Below are 23,555 nucleotides of genomic sequence, written 5' to 3'. Positions count from 1 at the left end.
ACACTGGTACATATGGGAGCTGGAGGCACAGGGAAGCCAGGGTGGATGATACCTTCAGGACCAGGGGTGTGAGGGACGATGCTGGGAGAGTGGAGGGTGAGTGGGTTGGAAAGGGGGAACTGATTACAAGGATCCACATGTGACCTTCTCCCTGGGAGATGGACGGCAGAGAAGGGGGGGAAGGGAGACTCCGGATAGGGCAAGATATGACAAAATAACAATCTGTGGATTATCAAGGGCTCATGAGGGAGGGGGGAGCGGGGAGGGAGGGGGAAAAAAAGAGGACCTGATACAGAGGGCTTAAGTGGAGAGCAAATGCTTTGAGAGTGATTAGGGCAAAGAATGTAGGGATGTGCTTTATACAATTGATGTATGTATATGTGTGGATTGTGCTGAGTTGTATGAGCCCCTAATAAAATGTAAAAAAAGAAAAAAAAAGAAAATGATTAGAGCAAAGAATGTACAGATGTGCTTTATACAATTGATGTATGTATATGCATGGATTGTGATAAGAGTTGAATGAGCCCCTAATAAAATGTTTTTAAAAAATCACTTATTCCATCCCATCAACAGAAGACCCCACAAAAGCTTCAGTTAAGAGTCATTCAGTATCTCCAGCAGGCATGGAAGTGGGGAGCGGTAATACAAATCCATGCTTTCTAACCCAACAGTTCCGCTTCCTTCTATGAAAGCTCAGGGGTTGATTCGTTGTAAGCACAAGTTGACCTGTACAGACCCGAGTTTAGTCCAGACCACAGGGCTGGCCGAGAGGCAGTGAGTGGGCACCTCCTGCCTGCGCCCTCAGCAGCTGGGCTTGCTGCCTGGCGGTTACGCAGAGAGCCTCCATGCTCAGGGGGTAGTGTGAGAAGAGAAATAACGCCTCCCTCCCTCAAGTACCAAGGACCCCCCGTGCAAATATAATTTTTTGTCTCCACATCATTTATCATCTTCCAACATACTATATAACTTACTATTTTTAAATGTTGATGTCTGCTTGAGCTCCACTCCCACCCAATAGTTCCAACTCCAGAATGTAAGATTGATAAGGGCTTATTTTTTTTGGTGAGGACGTTGCTATATCCCTGACCTCTGGAATATTGATTTAATGAATTAATAAGGGACCTCCCTTCTGTAATGCTGACTAAGATCAGGCACTGTGCTAGGTGATGATGATACGGAGATTTGATAAGGTCTAGGTCTTGCCCTTACAGATCTCACAGACAGGCAGGAGAGAGAAGATACCTGGGTACATCCATACATTATACAGGTGACACAAGTGGTGCACACAGGAGGCTGAGGAAGGACAGTGAGGGCATCTAACCCAGGCTTGGGGAGGAGTGTTGTAACAAGGAAGGCTTCCAAACGGACACCCTTAAAGGGAATCTTAATCACCAGGTGTAGATGGGCTCAGGTTTCAGGCATCAAAGACCCAGAACAAAATATCATATCAATGTGAATGAAGGGGAGTGCAGAGTGGCGACCCAAAGCTTATCTGTTGCCAATTGGGGTCACAAGGAAGAGAGAGACAAGCCATTCAGGGTGCAGCATAGCACTGATGAAACATACAACTTTTCTCTAGTTCTTTAATGCTTCCTCCCCCCACGATCATGGTCCCAATTCTACTTTACCAATCTGGCTAGACAAAAGCATGTACATGGGTACAGATAAGAGCTGAAAACACAGGGAATCCAGGACAGATAAACCCTCAAGGACCAATAATGAAAGTAGTGATACCAGGAAGGGAAGGGGAAGTTGTGAGGAGAAAAGGGGGAACCACATACAATGATTTACATATAACCCCCCTGAGGGGGTGTGAGCAGCAGAGAAGTGGGTGAAGGGAGACATCTGTCAGACATGAAAAAAATAATTTATAAATTATCAAGGGTTCATGAGGGAGGGTGAGAGAGGGAGGGGAAAAATGAGGAGCTGACACCAAGGGCTCAAGTTGAAGGAAAATGTTTTGAAAATGACGATGGCAAGAAATGTACAAATGTGCTTGACACAATGTATGCACGTATGTATTGTGATAAGAGCTGTATGAGCCCCCAATAAAATAATTAAAAAATAATAAATAAAGTGAATCTTTTAAAAGTGAATCTTAAAGGATACAAAATCGAATCCCTGCTGATGTACTGTTTTTGTGTTATCTTTGGAACCATTTTACTTGAATTTGAGTTTGCGTGATCATTTCCATTTGTTGTCGGGTTCATTTTCTTTGGAAGGAGCACAAACATAGATCTCTTTGTCTGCTGGCCTTATGGCTGTTTCCCACATGTTGGGGCATCCATAAGCGAGGGAGCCCCTCAAAAAGAAATGTTGCATCTGTCTGGAAAAATGTCCATAGGCGTTTGATCGTTGTTCACCAGTGTCTTCAGTGCAGGTTGGGCTTCTCCAATAGCATCTGTTCTTAGCCATCTGCTTCCTTCTGAAATGGATGGAAGTCGGCCAAGTGATGGAATGAGCTGTTTCCACAGACTGAAGCGACCCAGGAAGGTCTCACTTGTCTGTCAAGAAACTTGAACGGCCAACTGACAGGAAGAGGTCCATCTGAATGCCCACTCCAAAACATAGGTGACCCAGCAGAATGTGCGCATTATTGAACGATATGATTAATAGGCGATGCAAATAAAATTAGGCAGAAGATAATTCAAAAAATGGTTGTGCCGTGACGTCAACAAAGAACTGACATAATCCAAGCCAGCTTCAGAAGAGGAAGCCAAGATCGCACTGTTGCTGTGCCATGCACCTTGGCTACGACACGCTGGCTTGCATTTTATTGCCCATGGAAAGACAGTCTACTGTGTGAATCATAACAATTTAGGGAATAACACTACAAAGAATGGGATTTCCAGAATGCTTAAATTTTGCCTGTGTCCAACCTTTACACAGACCAAACAGAGCAAGGGGATTCAAATCAGGAAGCAGGGTTGAAATTAGAAAAAGGGTGTTGGGCTGTACCCTTTCTTCATACTTGCTCCATCGAATGCCGAGCATATGATCTAAGAAGCTGGCCTGTGTGAAGAAGAAGTGGGCATCAAGACTGCAGGAGGACACGCTCGCCTGCCACAGGCCCAGGCACAAACTGCCTTGCGGAAGGCGACGAGGACTTGGAGGTCACCCTGATGAAGAGCAAAGACCACAGACTCCCGCGTGGAGCCCATTGCAGAAAACGAAAACCCTCCCCGTGGCGCCAGCAAACATCACGGTAAACAGCAAAGAATGAAGCGCTCAGCATTTTCATTTTACCTGGATAAGTAACCAACACCCACGGAGGCAGCAGTCAAGAAACCAAAGACATCCTGCAATGGGCAAATCTGCCGCTAAGGGCTCTTAAAAGTGGTTCAAAACAGCCACGATGTCACCTTGAGGTCTCAGGTGCGCTTGGTGCCAGCCGACGTATTGCAATCACTTGACAAGGACACAAAAGTTGGACACCGACTAAGAAAGTCCACAGAAGAATCGATGCCTTTAAATGATGGTATTGGCAAAGACTATTGAATAAGCCTTGGATTGACGGGAAAATAAACACATGTATCTTGGCGGGAGTATCGTCAGAAAGCGCCTTAGACTTCGTCTCACATACTGTGGACCTCTAACGGGCACCAGTCCCTGGAGAAGGACATCAGGCTTGGTCAAGTAGAGGGTCAGGGAGGAAAGGAAGACTCTCGACAAGGTGCCTGGGCCCAGGGGCTGCGACAATAGGCTCAAGCAGAACATGGGGCTAAACAGTGGGTGGCTTTGTTTCACCTGAGATTGTTGCTGGGAGGGGACAAACCACCTCGACTCCACCTAAGAACAAGAACAACGACAACGGCGACAAGGACGAGGACAAGTCACATACACACACAGCCAAACTTTGGGGACAAGTTAGTAGATTGGTGTGCCTGGATGAAAGGGGACACACAATAGATGGGGAAGGCAGGGCCCAATGATCTCAGCTGGAAAGTATTTCTTTATCCCTTTGGAAGCTTTGATCATGAAGAAGGGCAAATTCAGTGGTCACTTATTTTGATAGGAAAAGGTTACCAAGTCTCGGCTACTTCAGCAGCAGCGTCTGAATAATCAAACACTTTATTCCCCAGGCGATCCTTCGGCAAGCCACGTTGTCGACCACACAAGATGGCAGCCCTGCCACAGAGTGGGCACCACTCACCAGCCCTCTTTATTCTCTTCCTTTCTCTCAGTTGATAAGGCTTATGGTCATGAGACAGAGGAATGGCGTTGCCGTCTTTGTCGCACAGGACCCCACGCGAGTCTCCCACGTTGGCCACGGTGAGGTCCTTGTCTGATAGCAGAGCGATCAAGCACGTGGTCCCTGAAAAACAGAAGAGAGGGGCAATGTGGAGCTCAGCAATGTACTGAAGTTCAGAGCTTTCGGGCACTGACTGGATTCTTAGGTTCTTCAATCTACTCCTGTGGGGTGAGGACTGGACTTGAGTCGCTCCAGAAATGAGGGCCTTCACTTCAACAACGCTGATCAAATCTGACAGTCCATTTACTTAACCATGTTAGAGTGTCACTGAAATAGGCTAAGAATACGTTATCATTTCCCCAAATCACTTTTGTCTGTGATACTCTCAATTTAAACGCCTATCATATGTAAAGGGATTAGGAAGGTGTCAAAATCAGTTTGAAACTTTCGACAATTGATATGTATTTTCTGCTTCTCATTGGCGCCGAATTTCTGTGACTCTCCAGCAGCAAATGCTCGGGAGAATGGGGACAAGGTGAGCTCCTCCACTGGAGAGTCTGTAAACTGACAGGCGCCACAGCCAACCGATCCCCTTTGCTCAAGTTGACAGGAGATTATGTAACTGCCACACCCTCTCTGCCTCATCCTGAAAGCAGAACATTAACCCAGCATTTCTTCCTCTCATATTCCTGATTTAGTCATTTAGAAATATATCCCTTAACCTTTATCTCTGCTGAATACATTATTTTCGATCCTCATTAACTGTACCTGCTCTCTCTGCTGCTACACTGTCACTGCAGTGATTTGTTTTAAAACACAAATATCATCATGGAAGTACCCGACTTTAAAATGCTTCGGTGGTTCTTACTCATATATAAGGGAAAATTAATTACACACACATGCATACATGCATTACATTACATGGGAGCTCAATACAGCTTATACATATGAGGGAGCTTCAAAAAGTTTGTGGGGAATCAGAATCCAAAGTTAATGGGATTATTTGTGAACTTTTGAAACTTCCGAGTGTACGTAGAGTAACTTTGGCTAAGAAAGTACAGCCAGAAATCACAGGTCTTTAAAAAGGTCTCAACATCTTACTATGGCATAAATTCTCCCCACCTCCCCTCTTCTGCTGTCCTGTGGCCACATGGCTCTGCCCACGATGGGGCTCCCGTAGGGAACACAACAGTTCCTGCAATCTAATGGACCTGCTGCTTCAGCGTTATCTGCTGTCAAAGTCCTGCTGGAACAAACCACCCCCCTGGCTCTGCACCATCTCCACAATGTGTTATAGATTACACAGCTCTGACTCACAGTCTTCATTGGCTGACAGACGCAGGAGGTGCCCTGGCCAGAAATGAAACCCGGATCTCACAGAGAAGAGTTCTACCACAGAATCAGCAATGCCTCTTTTAAGAGATCTCAAAAACAAACAACCCCCCCGCCCCCACAAAAAAACAAAACAGAAAAATCACTGCCAGCTAGTCAATTCCAACTCATAGCGAGCCTATATGACAGGGTAGACCTGTCTCTATGAATTTCTGAGGCTTTGATTCTTTGTTTTTATAGATCATTTTATTGGGGGCTCGTACAACTCATCACAATCCATCCATCCATCCATCCATCCATCCATCGTGTCAAGCACATTTGTATATTTGTTGCCCTCATCATTCTCAAAACATTTGCTTTCTAATTGAACCTTTGGTATCAGCTCCTCATTTCCCCCCTCCCTCCCTCACCCTTGATAATTTATAAATTATTATTATTTTGTCATGTCTCACACTGTCCGATGTCTCCCTTCACCGCTGTCTTTCTCCCTCAGAGCTGGCTGGTAGTTTTGAACTGTCAACTTTATGGTTAGCAGCCCAGTGAGTAGGCACTATGCTACCAAAGCTCCTTAAGAGACCCAACTCTTGTTTCTTTCAGATTTCTTGTTTCTACCAGTTCCAACCTGCCCCTCCAACCCCCTCTCCCCCGGCGCCCAAGTAATATTTCTATCCTTTCAACAAGGCTACCATTGACGATGAGGGAGAGAGGGCAAAGCGATACCAAGCCCTTACTGCGGCCCTGAGCAGTTACCTACAACTGCTACTTTAACGGATCATCTCAGCACCAGACAGCTCGAGAAGATACAGCAAATCTGTAGGTCCCCTCCAGCACCAATCAAAGCATTCCAAGTGCCCTAGTAAATTTCAGAAGCGTCATCTTAAAATGTAAACTTTAACACCTAGAGTTAACGAAATGTTTTTTTTTTTAATTCGCTGAAGTTAGGATTTGATGGCGAATGTGCTATTGTAGAGAGACTCTCAACAGGACCTGGACCTGGGTGTAGAAGACAAATAAAAGTAGTCTCCCCCGTGCGGCCCACTCGCCCTCAGAGCCCACCTGCCTCAGAGAAGGCCAAAGTGCAGCGCTTACTTTCTTGGGCTCCTGGGTAATGTGACTTCACGGGGACGTTTGCTGGAAGCTTTCTCTCTCACTTAGAGAGAGAATGCAGGAAATGACGCACATCCTGCAGCCTCGGCCTTCATGTTTCCCAGAACGGTGGCAGCCATGTCGCAATAGGGGGACATGCATGCGGGCCAAGTGAATCTGTGGAGGATGGTGGAGCAGAAAGCAAAGAGGCTGGGTCCTTGAGAATGGCACAGAACTGGTGACAGCCACTAGACACCGTGTCCTATCAAGAGCCTTTATGCATTCCGGCTTTTAAAGTTCTCTATTTTCTTTCAGGGTCCTTAAGTGACGCAAGGATTCATCGTCCAATTTAGGAGGGCGTACCCATGTCAATGATAGATTTACTGTGCGCCTGCGATGACTCACTCATACTTGCTGGATCTAGGCAGGATTTATGGCTCGACACTCCCCTTGTCAAGAACACAATCCCATGGTTTCTATCAGTAAATAAGATCTACTTCATGGCACAGATTTTAAAGAAAATGATCCTGTGTCTGCAATACCAACAGAATGTTAGACCTGGCCCAAACGACCTCACTCCTGTGGCACTTGCTAACACCAGGAGGGGGAGGAGTAGGTGTGACAAGAACAGGACAAGGGGACTCAGAGGGCTTCAGTGTCCCATCAAGGATTGCATCACACAACATCGATGTGCTGAAAGACTTAAAGACGTGGGTTACTGAACCAAAAGTAAGAATAATGACAGGTCTCCACTGCATAAGCTATGTGCTAAACATTTTATTTATATCACATAATCCTCGCTGATCTGTAAGTCAGGCACAGCGATTTCCATTTTATGGATGAGTAAAACATGAGGTAACATGAGATAACATCTGTCTGGGCCACACACCTGAACTCTCTGACCCCATTTGGCCACATCCTTAGCGAGCAGCACTTCTTCCTATACCACACTGTTCCCCCGCCTCCCCAAGGAAGACTGATCTCTGCAGCCAGTCTTTACACTGCCATGTTTTCAATCATTGCCATCAACTCGCTCCATTTGGAGGTCAGGCAGCATACCTCGGTGTAAACCATTGAAAAGTGAGTGTGGTAGTTACATAATCCGTTGTCATTTGGAGGATTAAGAGTGAAGGGGTGGACTTTAGCCTGTCACACAGGTCACAGCTTGATGACTTCATTTGGAGGCTCTAAGGAAATAAATGGTTCACTGGAGGTGGGGCGCAGGCTCACTCCCTAGGAGGCACTGCAGCTGACAAGACACAGGGAGCTACCATAGTGTCCTGAGCTGGAGGAGCCGCGAGAGACCCCTGCCAGCGCGGAGATGCTTACACTACCACTGGATCCACAAGACTTCCCACCCACTGGCCTATGATTTTCCTGCATTCAGTGTCATTGCACATGTTTTGTGAGTCTGAAGAGGACTTTATAGATTGCTATTGGATATATGGGCTAATATTGGACTTATGGACTTGATCTGGTCTGGGCTGGAATGTTTTCTTAATCTACCATTACTCTTTATATAAAGCTCTTTCTTATCCACACGAGTGTCCATGAATTTGTTTCTCTAGTCAACCCAGACTAACACAGTTTGTAAATCAGGAAAGAATTTCATCTACGAGATATGAATCTCCTTTAATATAATTATGGCTCTGTTAGCTTAAACAAAGAACATATTATTAAAATTCTCAATAATGAAAGTGATGATACATTGGGGATTGCAATGGATGCGTTGAATCAGAATGTATTGAAATGCTGAATGTAAAAATAGAATCTGCTCCGTAACCTTCACTGAATTCACAGTTAAAAAAGAAGCCGCAGCAGCGGCAGCTCAGAAACAATCAGTTAGAAGATGTGGTAGTTCCATAATCTGGTGTCAATTTGAAAGGATTACGAGTGAAGGGGTGGAGTCTAGTCTGTCAATTGGATCATAGCCAATGAGGCCTCGGGTGGGCATGGCCTTCTGAGAATTCTGGGAAATCCTGTATCCTTCTTGGAGGCAGGAGTCTCTCTCTCTCTCTCTCTCTCTCTCCCTCTCTCTGAGACTCTCTATTCACAAGACACATGGCATTATGCTGATAGATCCCATGCCCTGGGAACTGGAGAAGCCACGTGGAGACCCCTGCCAGTGCTGAGATGCTTATAACACCACCAGAACCAAGACTTTCTCACAACTGGCTGATGATTGTCCTGAATTCGCCATCATCACATGTGTTTCGTGAGTCTGAAGAGGACTTTATCGATTGGTATCAAACTTATGGGTTTGGACTGGACTAGGTTGGGATGCTTTCTTAATGTACAGTTACCCTTTATATAAAACTCTGTCTTGTACACATATGAATTTCTGTGAATTTGTTTCTCTAGTCTACCCAAACTAACACAGAAGACATCTGAATTTCTCTGGGCCTCAAACACAAGGAGCCTGGATGAACTTTGAATCCAGATGGTGCAAAGATTACAGTAATCCAGGAGGCTGAAAACTGAGAGCTCAGGTTGCTAGGTTCAGTCCACCCAGAAAAAGATGAGGCTTTCTACTCCCTTAAAGAGTTAGTATTGGAAACCCACAGGCACAGTTCTACCATCCTATGGGGTTGCTATGAGTCAGAATAGACTCAATGGCAGTGAGTGTGTTTTGTTTGAAAGGCACCTCGACAGGAAGGCCTGATGATGAAAACACTAGGAAGCCCGATTCTAGCCCCCGACACACACAGAAGCACCACGAGTCCCTCCATATTGACTATATATATTGGCTGGTTCTGACTGGCCTGTTTGGATGTTTTACAGCTCTTGAATTGAGACGGAAAAGTCTAGTGCCTTGGGGGAACACGTCAGGTATAACAAATGGCTCATGACCTTCTTGGAATAGCTCCCCCCACTCACATTTGATAAGAGACATGGGATCTGAAAGTATGTTGCTGTCTAAGAGAGCGCAAGCCTGGTAAGAGTGATAACTGAAATAAGGTTCAGTTCTATTGGTGCTACAAAATGGAATGGTGTGGCTTGTGGCAAACTGGACAGCACACACTCAGGCCACAGCAGCCATTCCACAAAGGTGGCTGCCACGTGGGAATGCAGGCCCATGGTGAACCGCTCTTCAGGTCGATGCAAAGGAATGCTTATTTATGTGAACTCTTCTGATTTTTAATACTGGCGATTTTAAAACATAGTATCTTCTTTGAAAATATAGTGTAAGTCAAACGAAAGGACCCCCTCTGCTCTTGAGCTTTGCAAAATGGTCTCCCTGAGACAGCTCTGATAATGTCATGGTGACAATGACTCGCATCCCGGTCTGCCTAAGCCATACGGTGCCTTCTCACATAGTTTGGCATTTGAGTTTCATAGCTCATTAGCCAGGAAGAATGACTGCATTGATTGATAAATACTTCAGTTTGGCAAAGAGATCTTAGCTTATTTTTTAGGGCCATGTGGTTAGCTACTAGGTGAGGTGGCTGTGGGGGGGAGCTAATGACAGTCACCTGGGTTCCTTGGCTCAGGGTCATTCTGTCTCCATCACAGCTCCCTACTGACTGTCCCACACATGCAATCTCATTTGCATGTCTCATTGAAGATTCTTCAATCCATTAGGCTGGCAGTCCCTTTGAGGGCCAGGATGGTGCCTTATTAATTGCTCTAGTTTTGTAAAAGTGCTTTCTATACTGTAGTGCCTCATGATGCAGGGTGAGGGGCGATAAAAGAATGTGTGTGTTTTCCCTTTAAACCTTGCACTAATCATACTATTTGCAGTTTACAGCTTTACTCTATGTATGTTTATATGCACACATATAAAGGAAGCCTGGGGGTGCTGTGGGGCAAACTCTGGGATGTTAATTGTAGGGCTGGCAGTTCAAATCCACTGAGTGCTTTCTTTGCAGAGAACGAGGAAGCTGTCTGCTTCTGCAAAGGTTTGCAGGGTCAGAAACCCTGTTGATGGCAGCTCCGCGCTGGAATTGACTTGATAGCAGTGGGTGGGACGTATACATGCACATGCATACACATACGTGTCCCCAAATATGTGTTGTAAATCCTAGCCTCCCTCCCTGCAGTCATGATACCCCTGGGGAACAGGTTGTCTTTGTTGTGTTAATGAGGCAGGATTCCTGTAGGGCCGGTTTTAAATGAGTCTCTTTTGAGATATAAAAAGCGATTAAAGGTAAACTAGCAATGGAAGATGAGAGAAGACTGTTGCCATGCCACATGCCAAGTCTTATTTCCAAGGAACTCAAACTAAGCGGAAGAGACAAGGGCTCTGCACTGGGACTTGTGGTCTCCTAACTGAAAAAACAGCTCTGGTGGCACAGTGGGTTATGCTTTGGGCTGCAAATCACAAGGTCAGCAGTTTGAATCCAGGCACCCTGCAGAAGAAAGCAGAGCTTTCTGGGTTACGACTCCCTCACTGTCATTGAGTCAATCCTGACTCCTGGTCATCCGTAGGGTCTTGGGGGAACACGTCAGTGGGCTGACAAACCGTCTGAAAGCACCAGCATGGATTGGGAGAAAGATGAGGCTTTCTACTCTCGGGGCAGTTCTACCCTGTCCTGTAGAGCCACTGTCAGTGGGCATCGACTAGAAGGCAGTGAGTGTGAGAAAGACTTACAGCCTCTGAAACAGACAAGGGACAGGTCTACTCTGTCCTGTGGGGCTGCTATGAGCCCGATAGGACTCGATGGTTATGAGTTTTAAGAACTACAAGAAAACAAATTTGATTGTTAAAGCCACCAATGTGTGATATTTCTGATATAGCAACAATAAGAAATGAAGACCATGCATCTTCGATAGTCAAATCCTAAAATACTCTAATTTCTTAAAAATAGTAATAGTTATCTTGGTGATGGGATTATGAATCAATCTGGCTTCTTCTTTACTCTTTTCGGAATGAAGTTGAGTTTAATGTTATTTAAAGTGACATTTATATTCACAGTGGCCTTTTAAAGACTTTTGATAAAAGAATGAAACCAGGGAGTGGTTGGAGAGGGAAGAGAGGGGAGAAGAGAAGGCAGAAGGAAGATGAGGGAGGGTGGAAGGAAAACAGGGAAGATGTCGGAGAAGCTGTTCTAACAACCAAAAGGTGATTCGTTTTACACATCCCAGGAGAATGAGCACATTTTTAGGAGGCGTGGAAATACATTTGTCTTGTAAAGGTTTGACAATGAATGTTAGTTCAATAACACAATTTCAGGGCTGAGATGACATCGGGGCCTGATGACTGACAGAAATGTTATTGGTGTGCAACATATTGGAAAACAAGGAGGCTGAAGGCAGCCATTAAGGAAAGTATCAGGCAGGAAGGATAAGATCACTATCATGGGACTTCCAGCCCCACCTCCCGCAGGCAATGCTGTGGCTGGTCACAGGCCTGTCCTGAAATGCAGATAAAGCGCCCGATGTGGCTCTCAGTTAAGCTTCCCGCCTGGTCAGCACCACCCAAAGTCTGCCAATGGGGAGTCTGCTTGGAGCTGGTTCCCCAGTCTTTCTCCTGTTAATGAATGCAGCGATGTTGGGGGACCATCGATGTTGGGGGACCATCCGTGGTCTGGAAAACTATAGAATGTGCTCTTCTGGCCTTTTTTAGTCCTTTTCTCTCTTGTTGGCTGCCCAAGTTTCTCAACCGGCTGCTCTACATTCTCTGAGAGCCTCCTTCTTCAGAGCCACATCAATGTGGGTGCCTGGCCCTTAGCTTAGCTCTGTGAGGGGGGTGATTATGTTAACAGTAATTAATGGAAAAGCCAACAGCCCCACTGGAGAGTGAATGGAATGAGATCTCCAGGGAAAGGGGTGCAGGCCCAGATGCTGAGCGCTTCCAGATTCTGAGCATTCACCACATGCCAGTCTCTGGGCTGAGTACTTGGCTCATACAACAATGTCTTTCATCCGCCCAAGAGTCTATTATTATTATTATTAGAGATACTATTAGTAGTTCTATTTCACATATGATACACCTGAGTTTCAGTGACTAGCCCAAAGTCACCCAGCGAAACCCATCTGGGCTGTTGTCAAAGCTTCGCTTTCAATTTTGAGGCATGGTGTTTCTTGCTCATGTTTCTTGTTCTGTATAGGTCAGATAAAAAGAAGCTCTTCCTCTGTGAATGGTTGTCCATTTTCGAATCGACAAAGACCACAGGGTGACGACTAGAGCTGCTGAGTGGCAAATCTGATGTCAAGTTATAATCTCCCACCACCTGCCCCAGTGCCAAAGGACAGGCAGGGCTGCTCCGGGGGGACTTCCAGCAGGACAGGCCAGCGGAGGGGTTCTTCACCCAGAGACTAGGAGCAGCCTTACGGAATGACTGCGCTATCTCTCTTCCATCAAGACCCGAGAAACTAGAAGGGCAACCATTTTTGTGGGTTTCCAAACTGAGGAAGGAAGTCCTGGTGGCCAAACGGACTATGCACTAAGCTGCAAACCGTAAGGTTAGTAGTTCGAACCCAGTAGCCACTCTCCAGGAAAAAGATGAGGCTGTCATTTCTGTAAAGATTTACAGTTCTTGAAACCCAAAGGAACAGTTCTACTCAGTCCTATAGGGTCACTGTGAGTTGGAATCGACTTGATGGGAGAGAGTTGTTTATTTTGTTTTGTTCTTTGGAAACTCAGGGAGCAAGGAACTTCAATGGCACCCACTCATGGTTAGGCATTGGGCTTTTCACTGCAAGGTTGGTGGTTCAAATCCACTGGCTGCTCTTAAGGGAGTAAGATGAGGCTCTCTGCTCCCATAAAGATATATAGTCTTAGACACCTAGTATGGGATGGCTCTGAGCAGGAACCAACTCAATGACAGTGAGTTTGGTTAGACTGAGGAAGCCCTGGTGGGACACACGCACCTACGGAGGGAGACTTGTGTAAGTTTCTCAGACTGGGTGAGGACAGAAAGTTCCCCAAATGGCCCTTCCTTGTGTCTTCCTTTGCAGCCAAGTCTGCCTCAGTTTCCCCCATTGCACACTGGAGAGCAGAGTGGCAGGAATAACATGTTATGAAAAACAGATCAATTATAAACTGATGTTTTCTTTCCCTGAGACTTTTGCATAAGCAAAAACATCAACCATTCTGTTGACACTGGATCAGTGTTGAGGCAGTCAATTTGAAGACAAATTCTATTATTGTAAACCCTACTATTGCATAGTTTAATTCCAGATTCAGAAATCCTACACCTGTTAACAAACCCATACATTAATAACATAAAATGACTGGAAGAAATGAAAACCAGTGTATGGGTGCCAGAAAGATCTTTGTCACAAATGAGGTGTGCTACCCTAAATATGAAAAACGATCCTTTTAATGGAAAAGGGGGGTTTAATAATGCAAGCTTTCAGAACTTGATGGAGTATGCATATAATTTTCACACTTCACCAGAGTTAAAGCATAGATGTGCCATCTGATGTTCATAAGCACCATTCTGAGATGGAAATGTTCTTCAACTTCACATTTCAACTGCTGCAAAAATGTTTATTTCACACTTGGGTGCTGCCTGGGCACCCTTTCTGATCCTTCTTTTTCTGTTCAGTATGGATATATTAGAGAGAACTTTCTCCAGCAAAACTGCAGATAGATAGATAGGCAGACAGGCAGACAGACAGAAGGGTGTCCCATTATGCTGGTCCCGTGCATCAAGGAGTTGCAGAAAACTGCGGGGCCCTTTGTCACTGCAGACCTGCTGTGTACTCTTTCGGGGCATGGCTGTTTTGAGGTCTAGGTAAGCAGACCCCTTTTTTGTGATTCCCATTAACACACTTTCTCATCGCTATTGTTGACATTTAGTTCAGGTCACAGCATGCTACTGAAATTACTTTATAATTGCATAATTACAACTCAGATTCTAAGTCTAGTATCTTTTAATGGCAAATAAAACTAATTTCATGGTTGCTTTGATTCTTCGTACACAGGCCAGAGAAGTACTGGCTGTATCCTGCTCCCTCTGTTCCCCCGCCCCCGCCATTTCATGGTGTCTAAGGATTCTTCAGTGAGATAGCCAGAAATGGTCCCAGATAACTGCTACGTGCTGCTTCTGCTTTATCGTGAATGCTATGGGAGTGAAGTATAACGGAACTTTAAAAAGTGTGCTTTATTAAAAGGCGCATTTGCCCCAGAGATTCATCAGTGAACTTTAAGGCAGAGTAGCACTCCTGCTGTGGGAGTGATCCACAGTCTATTTTTGCTTTATGTATACATTAATAAAACATATGTAATATAAAAATAGAAATGACAAAAATTAATTTTTAAATGCTTTAGCCAGTATTACCAATGTTTGATACCGACCATGACTTCTCTCACCCCCAAGTTAGTTAGCACAGACCTATTTGGTACAGAATTCCAGTTGGAAGGAGGAAAATTTCCCAAAATGAGTTCACCCTTGTGAAAAGTGCTATTGGCAGGGTTTGCAGTTACATATGAATGATTTCCAGATGATCTTTGGAAATAATCTAAACAACAGAATACGGTGACTAATATCCTCAGTTAAAGGGACAAAACACAGGCAGGCACTTCTATAAAATTAGGATAAATGTTGTTGTCGTTGTTAGGGATGGTCAAGTCCATTCAGACTCAGGTACCCCGTCGACACCAGAAGGAGACACTGCTGGTCCTGTGCTCTCCGCACAGCTGTTGTTGTGGTTTGAGACCACTGTGGGAGCCCCATGTCGATGTAGCTCAGATAAATAAATAAATGAGTAAACTAAAATCTGATTTGGGATAAGTCTGACCCAATAATTATTAATTTTCGAACCTGATTTGGACTTAGGGGATTTAAGTGGGCTCTAAAGTTATATCTTCAGGAAGGCTGCTGCCTGATAAAATATGGAGTTTAATTCCATCTGGCCAATATGGCACAAACCAAAAACTGGTGTCCCTACCCTGAGAAAATGCAGCAGACAATGCAGCAAAAAAAAAACCCTTCTTCCTCCTTCGCACCTCCATTGTTTGTGCTTAAAATACAAGGGTAAAAATAGCACTGATACAGAATCATAGAAACCTTTACAAAACAAAACTATAAAAACTATTGTTTCATGATATACACTCCATCTAGGGCTATATACTTTAGAAGACGCGGTTTTCACCTCCCCAGAATTTTGCATTCTTTAATTTACATCGCACGAAAATAGCAATGTTTGGCATTCTGGAGGGACTAAAATTGTGTTCTTTCAGAATGTTCTTTACCTTCTGGGAACAAAAAGAAGTCTGAACAAGCAAGATCATGGCAGTAGGGTAGCTGGGGGAAGGTGACCCAACAAAATCCTCACTGGACATTCATGCTACCCTTGAAAATGAACAGGTATATTGTCTGGTAGGGGGGAAAATCCTCAGTACAACTTTCATGGCCCTTTTTAATTTTTTCCATTAAGACAATTTTTTTATTTTCTTAACACTTCTAATAAGCCCCTGTGATCATCTTTTGTCCTTCAAGAAAGTCTATCAAGATTTCCCCTTTACAATCCTTCCAAAACACTGGCTGTAACCTTCTGAGTGGACCTCTCTGACTTGAATTTAATCACTATAGTCCATCCCCTGGGAAACCATGGCTTTGATTGAAATTCTTAATTTTTGAAGGCACCATAATGAGATGAAAACAAGTGTATTATTGAGAGAACTTGTTGGCAGCAATCCACTGATCTGAGACGTGTTTCAGCATGCTCTGTTTGGAATAGACCCTCACAGCAGTGCTTTTTTACTTATTTAGGTAATATAAAGTATTAATTATGTGTGTTGCCTAGCTCTCTGTTCCTACGGTGTGGGCAAAGTTGTGGGCTTGGTGCTAGGGCAAATAAAGATGAACAAGAGACAGTCCTTACGCTAACACAGTCCTGGTGGAAGGGCACAGTGGACAAACAATGGGATCAGTGCCAATGCCAAGAGAGCCTGGGTGTGTGCAGGCAGCTATGGCAGAGAGAACGAGGTCACTCAGTGTCGGGAGATAGTGGACGGTGGGGAGATGCATTGGATGCAGGGAGGATGATGCACTAAAGGGAATGAGACCTTACCTCTCTCTAGAAGAGCCAAGAGGGCAGGCATTCACACAGCCGGATATCTTTCTAAGGAGCTCTAGTGGTACGTTTGGCTGCTAACAACAAGGTTGGCTGCTCAAATCCATTGGCAGCACAGTAGGAGAGAGATGAGGTAGTCTGCTTTCATAAAGACATATGGTCTTCATATATAAATATATTTGCATATGAAAATGCCTTTATTTAGACCTCTATAAATGCCCTTTGCCTCCTAGCTCTTTCCTCTATTTCCTTTAACTTTCCTCTTGTCCCACTATCATGCTCAGCCTTCATTTGGGTTTCAGTAATTCCTCTTGGTTACATTACACTTGGTCATGCCCTACCAGGCCTCCGACACCCTCAACACCACCAATTTGGATCACTTGCTGTTCCCTTGTCCCTGGGTTTGTTAACTATATATAAGGACGGGGAAATAGATCGATGTGCATATATTTATAGGTTTAATATTAGGATAGCAGATGGACATTGGGCCTCCACTCAAGTAATCCCTGAAAGATTACTTTGTTCTATTAAACTGGCATTCCATGATGCTCACCTCCCCAACACAATCACTGAAGACAAAGCAGGTACGTAAGCAAATGTGATGAAGAAAGCTGATGGAGCCCAGCTATCAAAAGACATAGTATCTAGGGCAGGAGTCCTCAAACTACAGCCCGCGGGACACATGAGGCCCGCCAAGACCATTTATCCGGCTCACCAGGTACTTTTTCCCCATTTGTTTTTTACTTCAAAATAAGATATGTGCAGTATGCATAGGAATTTGTTCATAGTTTTTGTTTTTTTAAACTATACTCCAGCCCTCCAGCGGGTCTGAAGGACAGTGAACTGTCCCCCTGTTTTAAAAGTTTGAGGACCCCTGTCTAGGGTGTTAAAGACTTGAAGGTAAACAAGCAGCCATCTAGCTGAGAAGTAACAAAGCCCACATGGAAGAAGTACAGCATCCTGTGTGATCACGAGGTACCAAAGGGATCAATTATCAGGCATCAAAGAACAAAAAATCGTATCACTGCGTGCTTACCTCCCAGATATGATTGCTGAAGACAAAGCACGTGCATAATCAAATGTGGTGAAGAAAGCTGATAGTGCCCGGCTATTAAAAGATATAGCGTCTGGGGCTTGAAAGTAAACAGTCAGCCATCTAGCTCAGAAGCAACAAAGCCCACATGGAAGAAGCACACCAGTCCGTGTGATCACGAGGTGCCGAAGGGATAAGGTATCAGGCATCAAAGAACAAAAAAATCATGTCATTGTGAATGAAGGGGAGTGTAGACTGGGGACCCAAAGCCCATCTGTAGACAATTGGACATCCCCTTACGGAAGGGTCTCAGGGAGGAGATGAGCCAGTCAGGGTGCAGTATAGCAATGATGAAACAAACAACTTTCCTCTAGTTCCTAAATGCTTCCTCCTCTCGCCCCCACCTCACCCCCCACTATCATGATCCCAATTCTACCTCACAAATTTGGCTAGACCAGAGGATGTACACAGTACAGATAGGAACTGGAAACACAGGGAATCCAGGACAGATGATCCCTTCAGGGCCAGTGCTGAGAGTGGTGATACGGGGAGGTTGGAGGCAAGGTGAGGTGGAAAGGGAAAACCAATTACAGGGATCTACATATAACTTTCTCCCTGGGGGACGGACAATAGAAAAGTGGGTGAAGGGAGACATCATACAGTGTAATATATGACAAAATAAATTATAAATTATCAAGGGTTCATGAGTGAGGGAGGAGCAAGGAGGGGGGAAATTGAAGAGCTGATGCCAGGGGCTTATGTGGAGAGCAAATGTTTTGAGAATGATAAGGGCAATGTACTTTACACAATTGATGTATGTATGGATTATGATAAGAGCTGTATGAGCCCCCAGTAAAATGATTAAAAACAAAAGAAAAGATATATGGTCTTCGAAACCCTACAGGTCCACTCTGAGTCACAATCCATGCAACAGCAACATGTTTCTTGACACATGAAAGAAGGTAAAGACTGACTCTGAAGAATGAAAGAAGACATGTTCAAATAGTGAGGCATTATGAAGACATTAAATACAGTGCTTATGAGGAATACTTTGTCATGGGAAAGTGTTCATGAGACATTACGTAAAAATTTAATGATAAAACTGATAAATCTCAAAAAAATATGACATGAATATTTTCACTTCAAAAGTCTCTCTATCAGAAGAAAAAGCCATGACCACAAGGGAGGATTCAATAAGACTGTGACCCGATTGACAGGCTAGACTCCACCCCTTCAATTCTTTTATCATAATATTGTGTAAATACCACAAACCTTGAGGTCAGAAAATGCCACAATATAAAATAAAATTAATGTGAGCAAAGAAAAAAGTCTCTCTCTCTCTCTATATATATATATATATATACACACACAATACTATTCTGATTTTATTTACTTTAAAATATACTTTGTACATACAAATTCAGGTAGGAAACACTAAGGAGGTGTGGTAGCACAGTGGGTTAAGCGTTGTATAGGCGTGGTAGCGCAGTGGGTTAAGTGTTGCGTAGTTAAGCATCAAGTTGGTGGTTCAAACTCATCAGCTGTTGCACTGGAGAAAGAAGAGAATGTTTGTTCCCATAAAGATCTGAAGTCTTGGAAACAATTCTACAAGGTTACTATGGGTGAGAATGAACTTGATAGCACTGGGTTAGATTTGGTTTAGAAAATACATATGTTATTAAAATCAACTTAAAATTCTTGAAAAAAGATTTTTCAGAAGGTTTGAAAAATTTCTACATTTAGTGACTCGTTTACAGAAATGATCCCGCCATACTCAGCACTTGGTACTGGGGATTTTGGTCTTTCTCACAAGGGCCTTCTGCTGTGGCTTACACTGACTTGCGTAGACTTTGGGCTGTTTGATTTTCCTCACATCTGCCTTCTCTGCAATTTAGGATTACGTGAGTGAAGCACTGCAAACCTTCCTGCCTCCCAGGCTGGCTCCTAAGACCCCAGGGACAGCGGGAAGAGTGCCCCTGGGAGTAGGAAGCTCCAGGCCGCAGAATTAGCAGGGATGGGGTTCAGAAAGCTCTGGGTTTGCCATCACACGTGTGGGCACCACCACCGTAGCCCATGGCAATGACTGCTGCCAGAGGGCAGCGAGGACAGACTGACTATGAAACACTTGCTACAAAGGAAGCTCTGCCCAGGAGAACCAGTTTCCAAAGGTGACAAGTCTCTCCCCCTGACAGGCATCATAGTGAGTAGGTGCCAAGGCACTGAAGTCGGGCTGATGGGGTGGGCAAAGGAGAAGTTAAAAATTGGCAGAATTTTAAACAGATGTGAAGTCATAATGAAAAACTGTCAACAACCAGTCAGTTTCAAAGGGCTCTACTTGTTGCGCTCACATACCGACCTCATTTAGTTTCTAAAAACTCTGTAGGAGACATGTTATTATTATTATTTTATAGACATGGAACATGGACTTCATATAGTCTTTGAATGTCAGAGCTGGAATTTGAATCCAAGTCTGACACTTTACATTATGTTTGTAACCTTTTTTAGTATGATGGAAAACCTTATCAGGAATGTGGTGAGAGGCAATTAGTTTTGGCAGCAGATTTAATTAAGTTATCTTTATAAATTTTACACTTGCTTCCACTAAAGAACAATGCAAGGTAACATACAAATGCTATGTTCAAAGACTGTACCGGATGTTCAAAGAACTGGACTGAACAGCTGGCACAGTACACGAATAGTCACACATAAAAATTATGGTCAAGCTGCCAAATGGGTGTGTGATTTTCCTGGAAGCTAGAGACAATAAACAAGCAAAAACAGTCTGACAACAGCACCCCCTCCCAGCTGCGACAGCCCAGTATAACACGGAGAAAGGGGTTCTTCTTCGGTATTTAAGAAAATAATGTGTCTGGTGCATCTGAGAAAGAGCACGCTTTTGCTATAGTCTTCGGAGTTTGCAGCGATACGAAATCATTCTTCCAGTGACCTTGAGTGCTATCAATAATCCCCACCTGTTAAATGAGGTAAGAGGCCCAGTTAAGAACCAGGAGATTGTACAATTACATAGGGAACATTGTGCTCTACCCCGGCCAAAAATCTCTTCTTAGCCCCAGTTGCTTAATAGGTCAATGGGAAGAGGCATCTTTGGAACTGCAAGCTAAGAGGACTTCAGGGAGAACCACCTCCATTATCCACGTTCTCTTCCCAGGATCCCTGGAACGTCCTGATCGCATCGGCAGCTGAAGTGAAACCTCCCCAAGCCTCACTGCCCTTTTGGATCCAACTTAACATGAGCTGGCTACTGAAGGTTGTGGTTTCTTTTTTTGTTGTCAATAGTCTATTTCTCAGACAGAGGGAATGAAACCAAACTTGGTTTGAGTGGAAAACAACATTTTCAAACATCCAGCATGATTCATGTAATTGAGGTAATTTTGCTTAGGTCGCCAGCATTGGAAGCATTCCAGCCTTGCTTCTTGGTGTTCCTGAACAATCGGAAAGTGCATGAGCGCTGCTCACAATGAGGGTGGTCTCGGGCGATGACAGTGGACAACTGGCAAGCAGCAGAAATCTGGGATAGGAGGAAACCATCCACCTGCGGTTTCCTGTGTCCGCCTGACCTTGAACAGTCCAGGGCAGCACTGTCCCTGACCTGCGGGGCTCCTGCTGCTCTGGTTTCTACAAGAAGCTGGCTGAGTTTCCGAATGACGCTTACAGAGCCACTGAACTCATCTGCAGGCTCGAGTTATCCACTCAAGTGGCAGGCGCTTAGCAAGCACTTTCTGCCGTGCCAGGCGTGGTCAGAACAGGAAGCAGAGACAAACAACTGCAGTCTCTAGGTACAGAATTCAGAGTTTAGGATGGTGGGGGGGGGGCAGGTGGGAAGGAAGACGCAATCATAACAATTTTGCTACGACTGGAATTAACAGAGACAAGCACAGAAATCAGACTTGGGTGATATGAGGAGATAACTTGAGCTGAGTTTTGACTGGTGAATAGGAGTCAGCCAAACAGAATCAGTGGCAGGAAAACTGGGACTGTGCGTATATGTGTATATGAGTGTGTGGATGTGGATGGTGGAGGGGAGGGGAGAATGCTAATGTCAAAACAAAACCAAACAAAAAATGTGAACGCACTGCCTCTCTGAGTCAGTTCTGACTCACAGAGCCCCTAATAAGAGTGAGTGGAACTGACCCGTGGGTTTTCTAACACCAGGAACATGGGTGTCTGGTGGATTTGAACCACCTACCTTTCTGCTAGCAGCCACACACTTAACCATTGTGCCAACCGAGTGAGACCTGTGCTCATAAGAGCATGTGTGACCACTGCCAGAGTCCATTCTGATTCCTAGGTTTCTGAGGCTGTAACTCTTTATAGGAGCAAATAGGCTCCCGTATCCCACGGAGGGGCTGATAGATATGATTTGAGCCGATGACTTGTGGTGAGTTGCAGCCAGGGCTTACCTGACAGGGCTGGGAGTGTGGGGTGTGTGTGTGTGTGTGTGTGTGTGTGTGTGTGTGTGTGTGTGTGTGTGTGTGCATGGTAGTAAGTAAATAAAAGGATTTTTTTTCCTCCTTCACCCTTGAAAAAAAATTTTTGAAAATATATTGTTTTAAATCAGTGGTTCGCAATCTTCCTAATGCCGGGACCCTTTAATACAGTTCCTCATGTTGTGCTGACCTCCCAACCATAAAATTATTTTCATTGCTACTTCATAACTGTCATTTTGCTACTGTTATGAATCGGGCGACCCTGTGAAAGGGTTGTTCGACCCCCAAAGGGGTCATGACCCACATGTTGAGCATCACTGTTTTATATGATGATGAATAGGTCATTTTCTTTCATGAGTCAAAATGCTAAGATACTATCGATATTAAAAAAATAAAAGCTCTTTAATATTACCGAGCTACAACAGAAGTATACACACCATGTAAGAAAATTACATTTAGAAAGAAAACATGCAAAGGAAAATTTTCACCCTTAAGGGATATTAAGAATGCATGTCATGTCAGTCCCTTGATAAGATGGCTGAATGGCAGACATCCATCTCAGGAGCTTTAAAAAAGTGGGTTTGAAAAACTGGGAGGGGTGTCTTAGCATGATTTAGGATTTAACTTCTAAGGATGTAAGTTAGAAATAGTTCCATATTGCACTTAAAAATTTTTGGTGAAAAAATGCTGACATGTAACTGCTAAAAAGGAATATCTTAAAGAAAATATATAAAGAAGAAAGGAACTAAGGGAGAGACGGAAGAAAACATGACAGATAAAAGAGGATATATTTCATTAAGGCCTGGGCACTGGGCAGCCGATATTTTGAAAGCATGGTCAGCGAGTGTGGCCTTAAAGAGGACACACGACTGGAAGAGCCCATCTCAGACCCAAACCTCATAGGGGCATATGTTGCCCGAGGTCCAGGACTACTTTTCTGGAAGTCAACGAAAAATTCAAAGGTTTGGGACCATCGGATGTATAATATAGGAGAAGTTATAATATAGGAGAAATCTATTTAATGGTGGCTCCAGTTGGATCAGCAGATGGCAAGCAGGTTTATTCGGTACTTTCTACCCAAATTTGCGAAACGGGAGTAGCCTATTTATAATAATGAAAAATACAACTAGGCATGAAGTTTACCGATTTCCAAAGCAATCTGAACCTTGGAGGTCTGTTAGAACAGCTTCAGATGAAATCAATAGGTTGAGTGCCGTGAGCTCTTTGTTTTCCTCCTTGACTGCTTCCCCAGTCAGTCACCAGGTTCTCTACTAGGATGGAGCACAAGAACCTGGATCATCTTCCCTAGGAGGAGGGAAGGTTGTCTCATCTTTGGTGAGAGGCAGAAGCACCAGAGAAGTACAACTTTTACCGGAGAAACATCAATTACTAGACAGACAAGGTTAGATTACAACATGCACCAGATGTCCTTACTATAAAGAATGGGAAAAAGCAAAGACAGGAAAGTAAATTTTGCTCTACAGAAGAAAAACGAAAC

At 44.3% G+C, this 23,555-nt stretch overlaps 1 protein-coding gene across 1 annotated transcript in view; it reads right to left on the bottom strand.

Moving 5' to 3' along the window:
* Window positions 1–23,555, bottom strand: part of PPM1L (protein phosphatase, Mg2+/Mn2+ dependent 1L) — a 323,356-nt gene that overhangs the window by 3,859 nt on the left and 295,942 nt on the right. Inside the window, exon 3 of the mRNA XM_075546985.1 lies at window positions 4,154–4,315. Coding sequence (XP_075403100.1) covers window positions 4,154–4,315 — 162 coding nt within the window. The remainder of the gene's footprint in view (window positions 1–4,153; window positions 4,316–23,555) is intronic.

Source organism: Tenrec ecaudatus, chromosome 4, assembly GCF_050624435.1.
Source record: "Tenrec ecaudatus isolate mTenEca1 chromosome 4, mTenEca1.hap1, whole genome shotgun sequence".
NCBI lineage: Eukaryota > Metazoa > Chordata > Mammalia > Afrosoricida > Tenrecidae > Tenrec > Tenrec ecaudatus.
The sequence above is the reverse complement of the archived record's forward strand: the minus strand, read 5'-3'. Positions and strand labels throughout refer to the sequence as shown.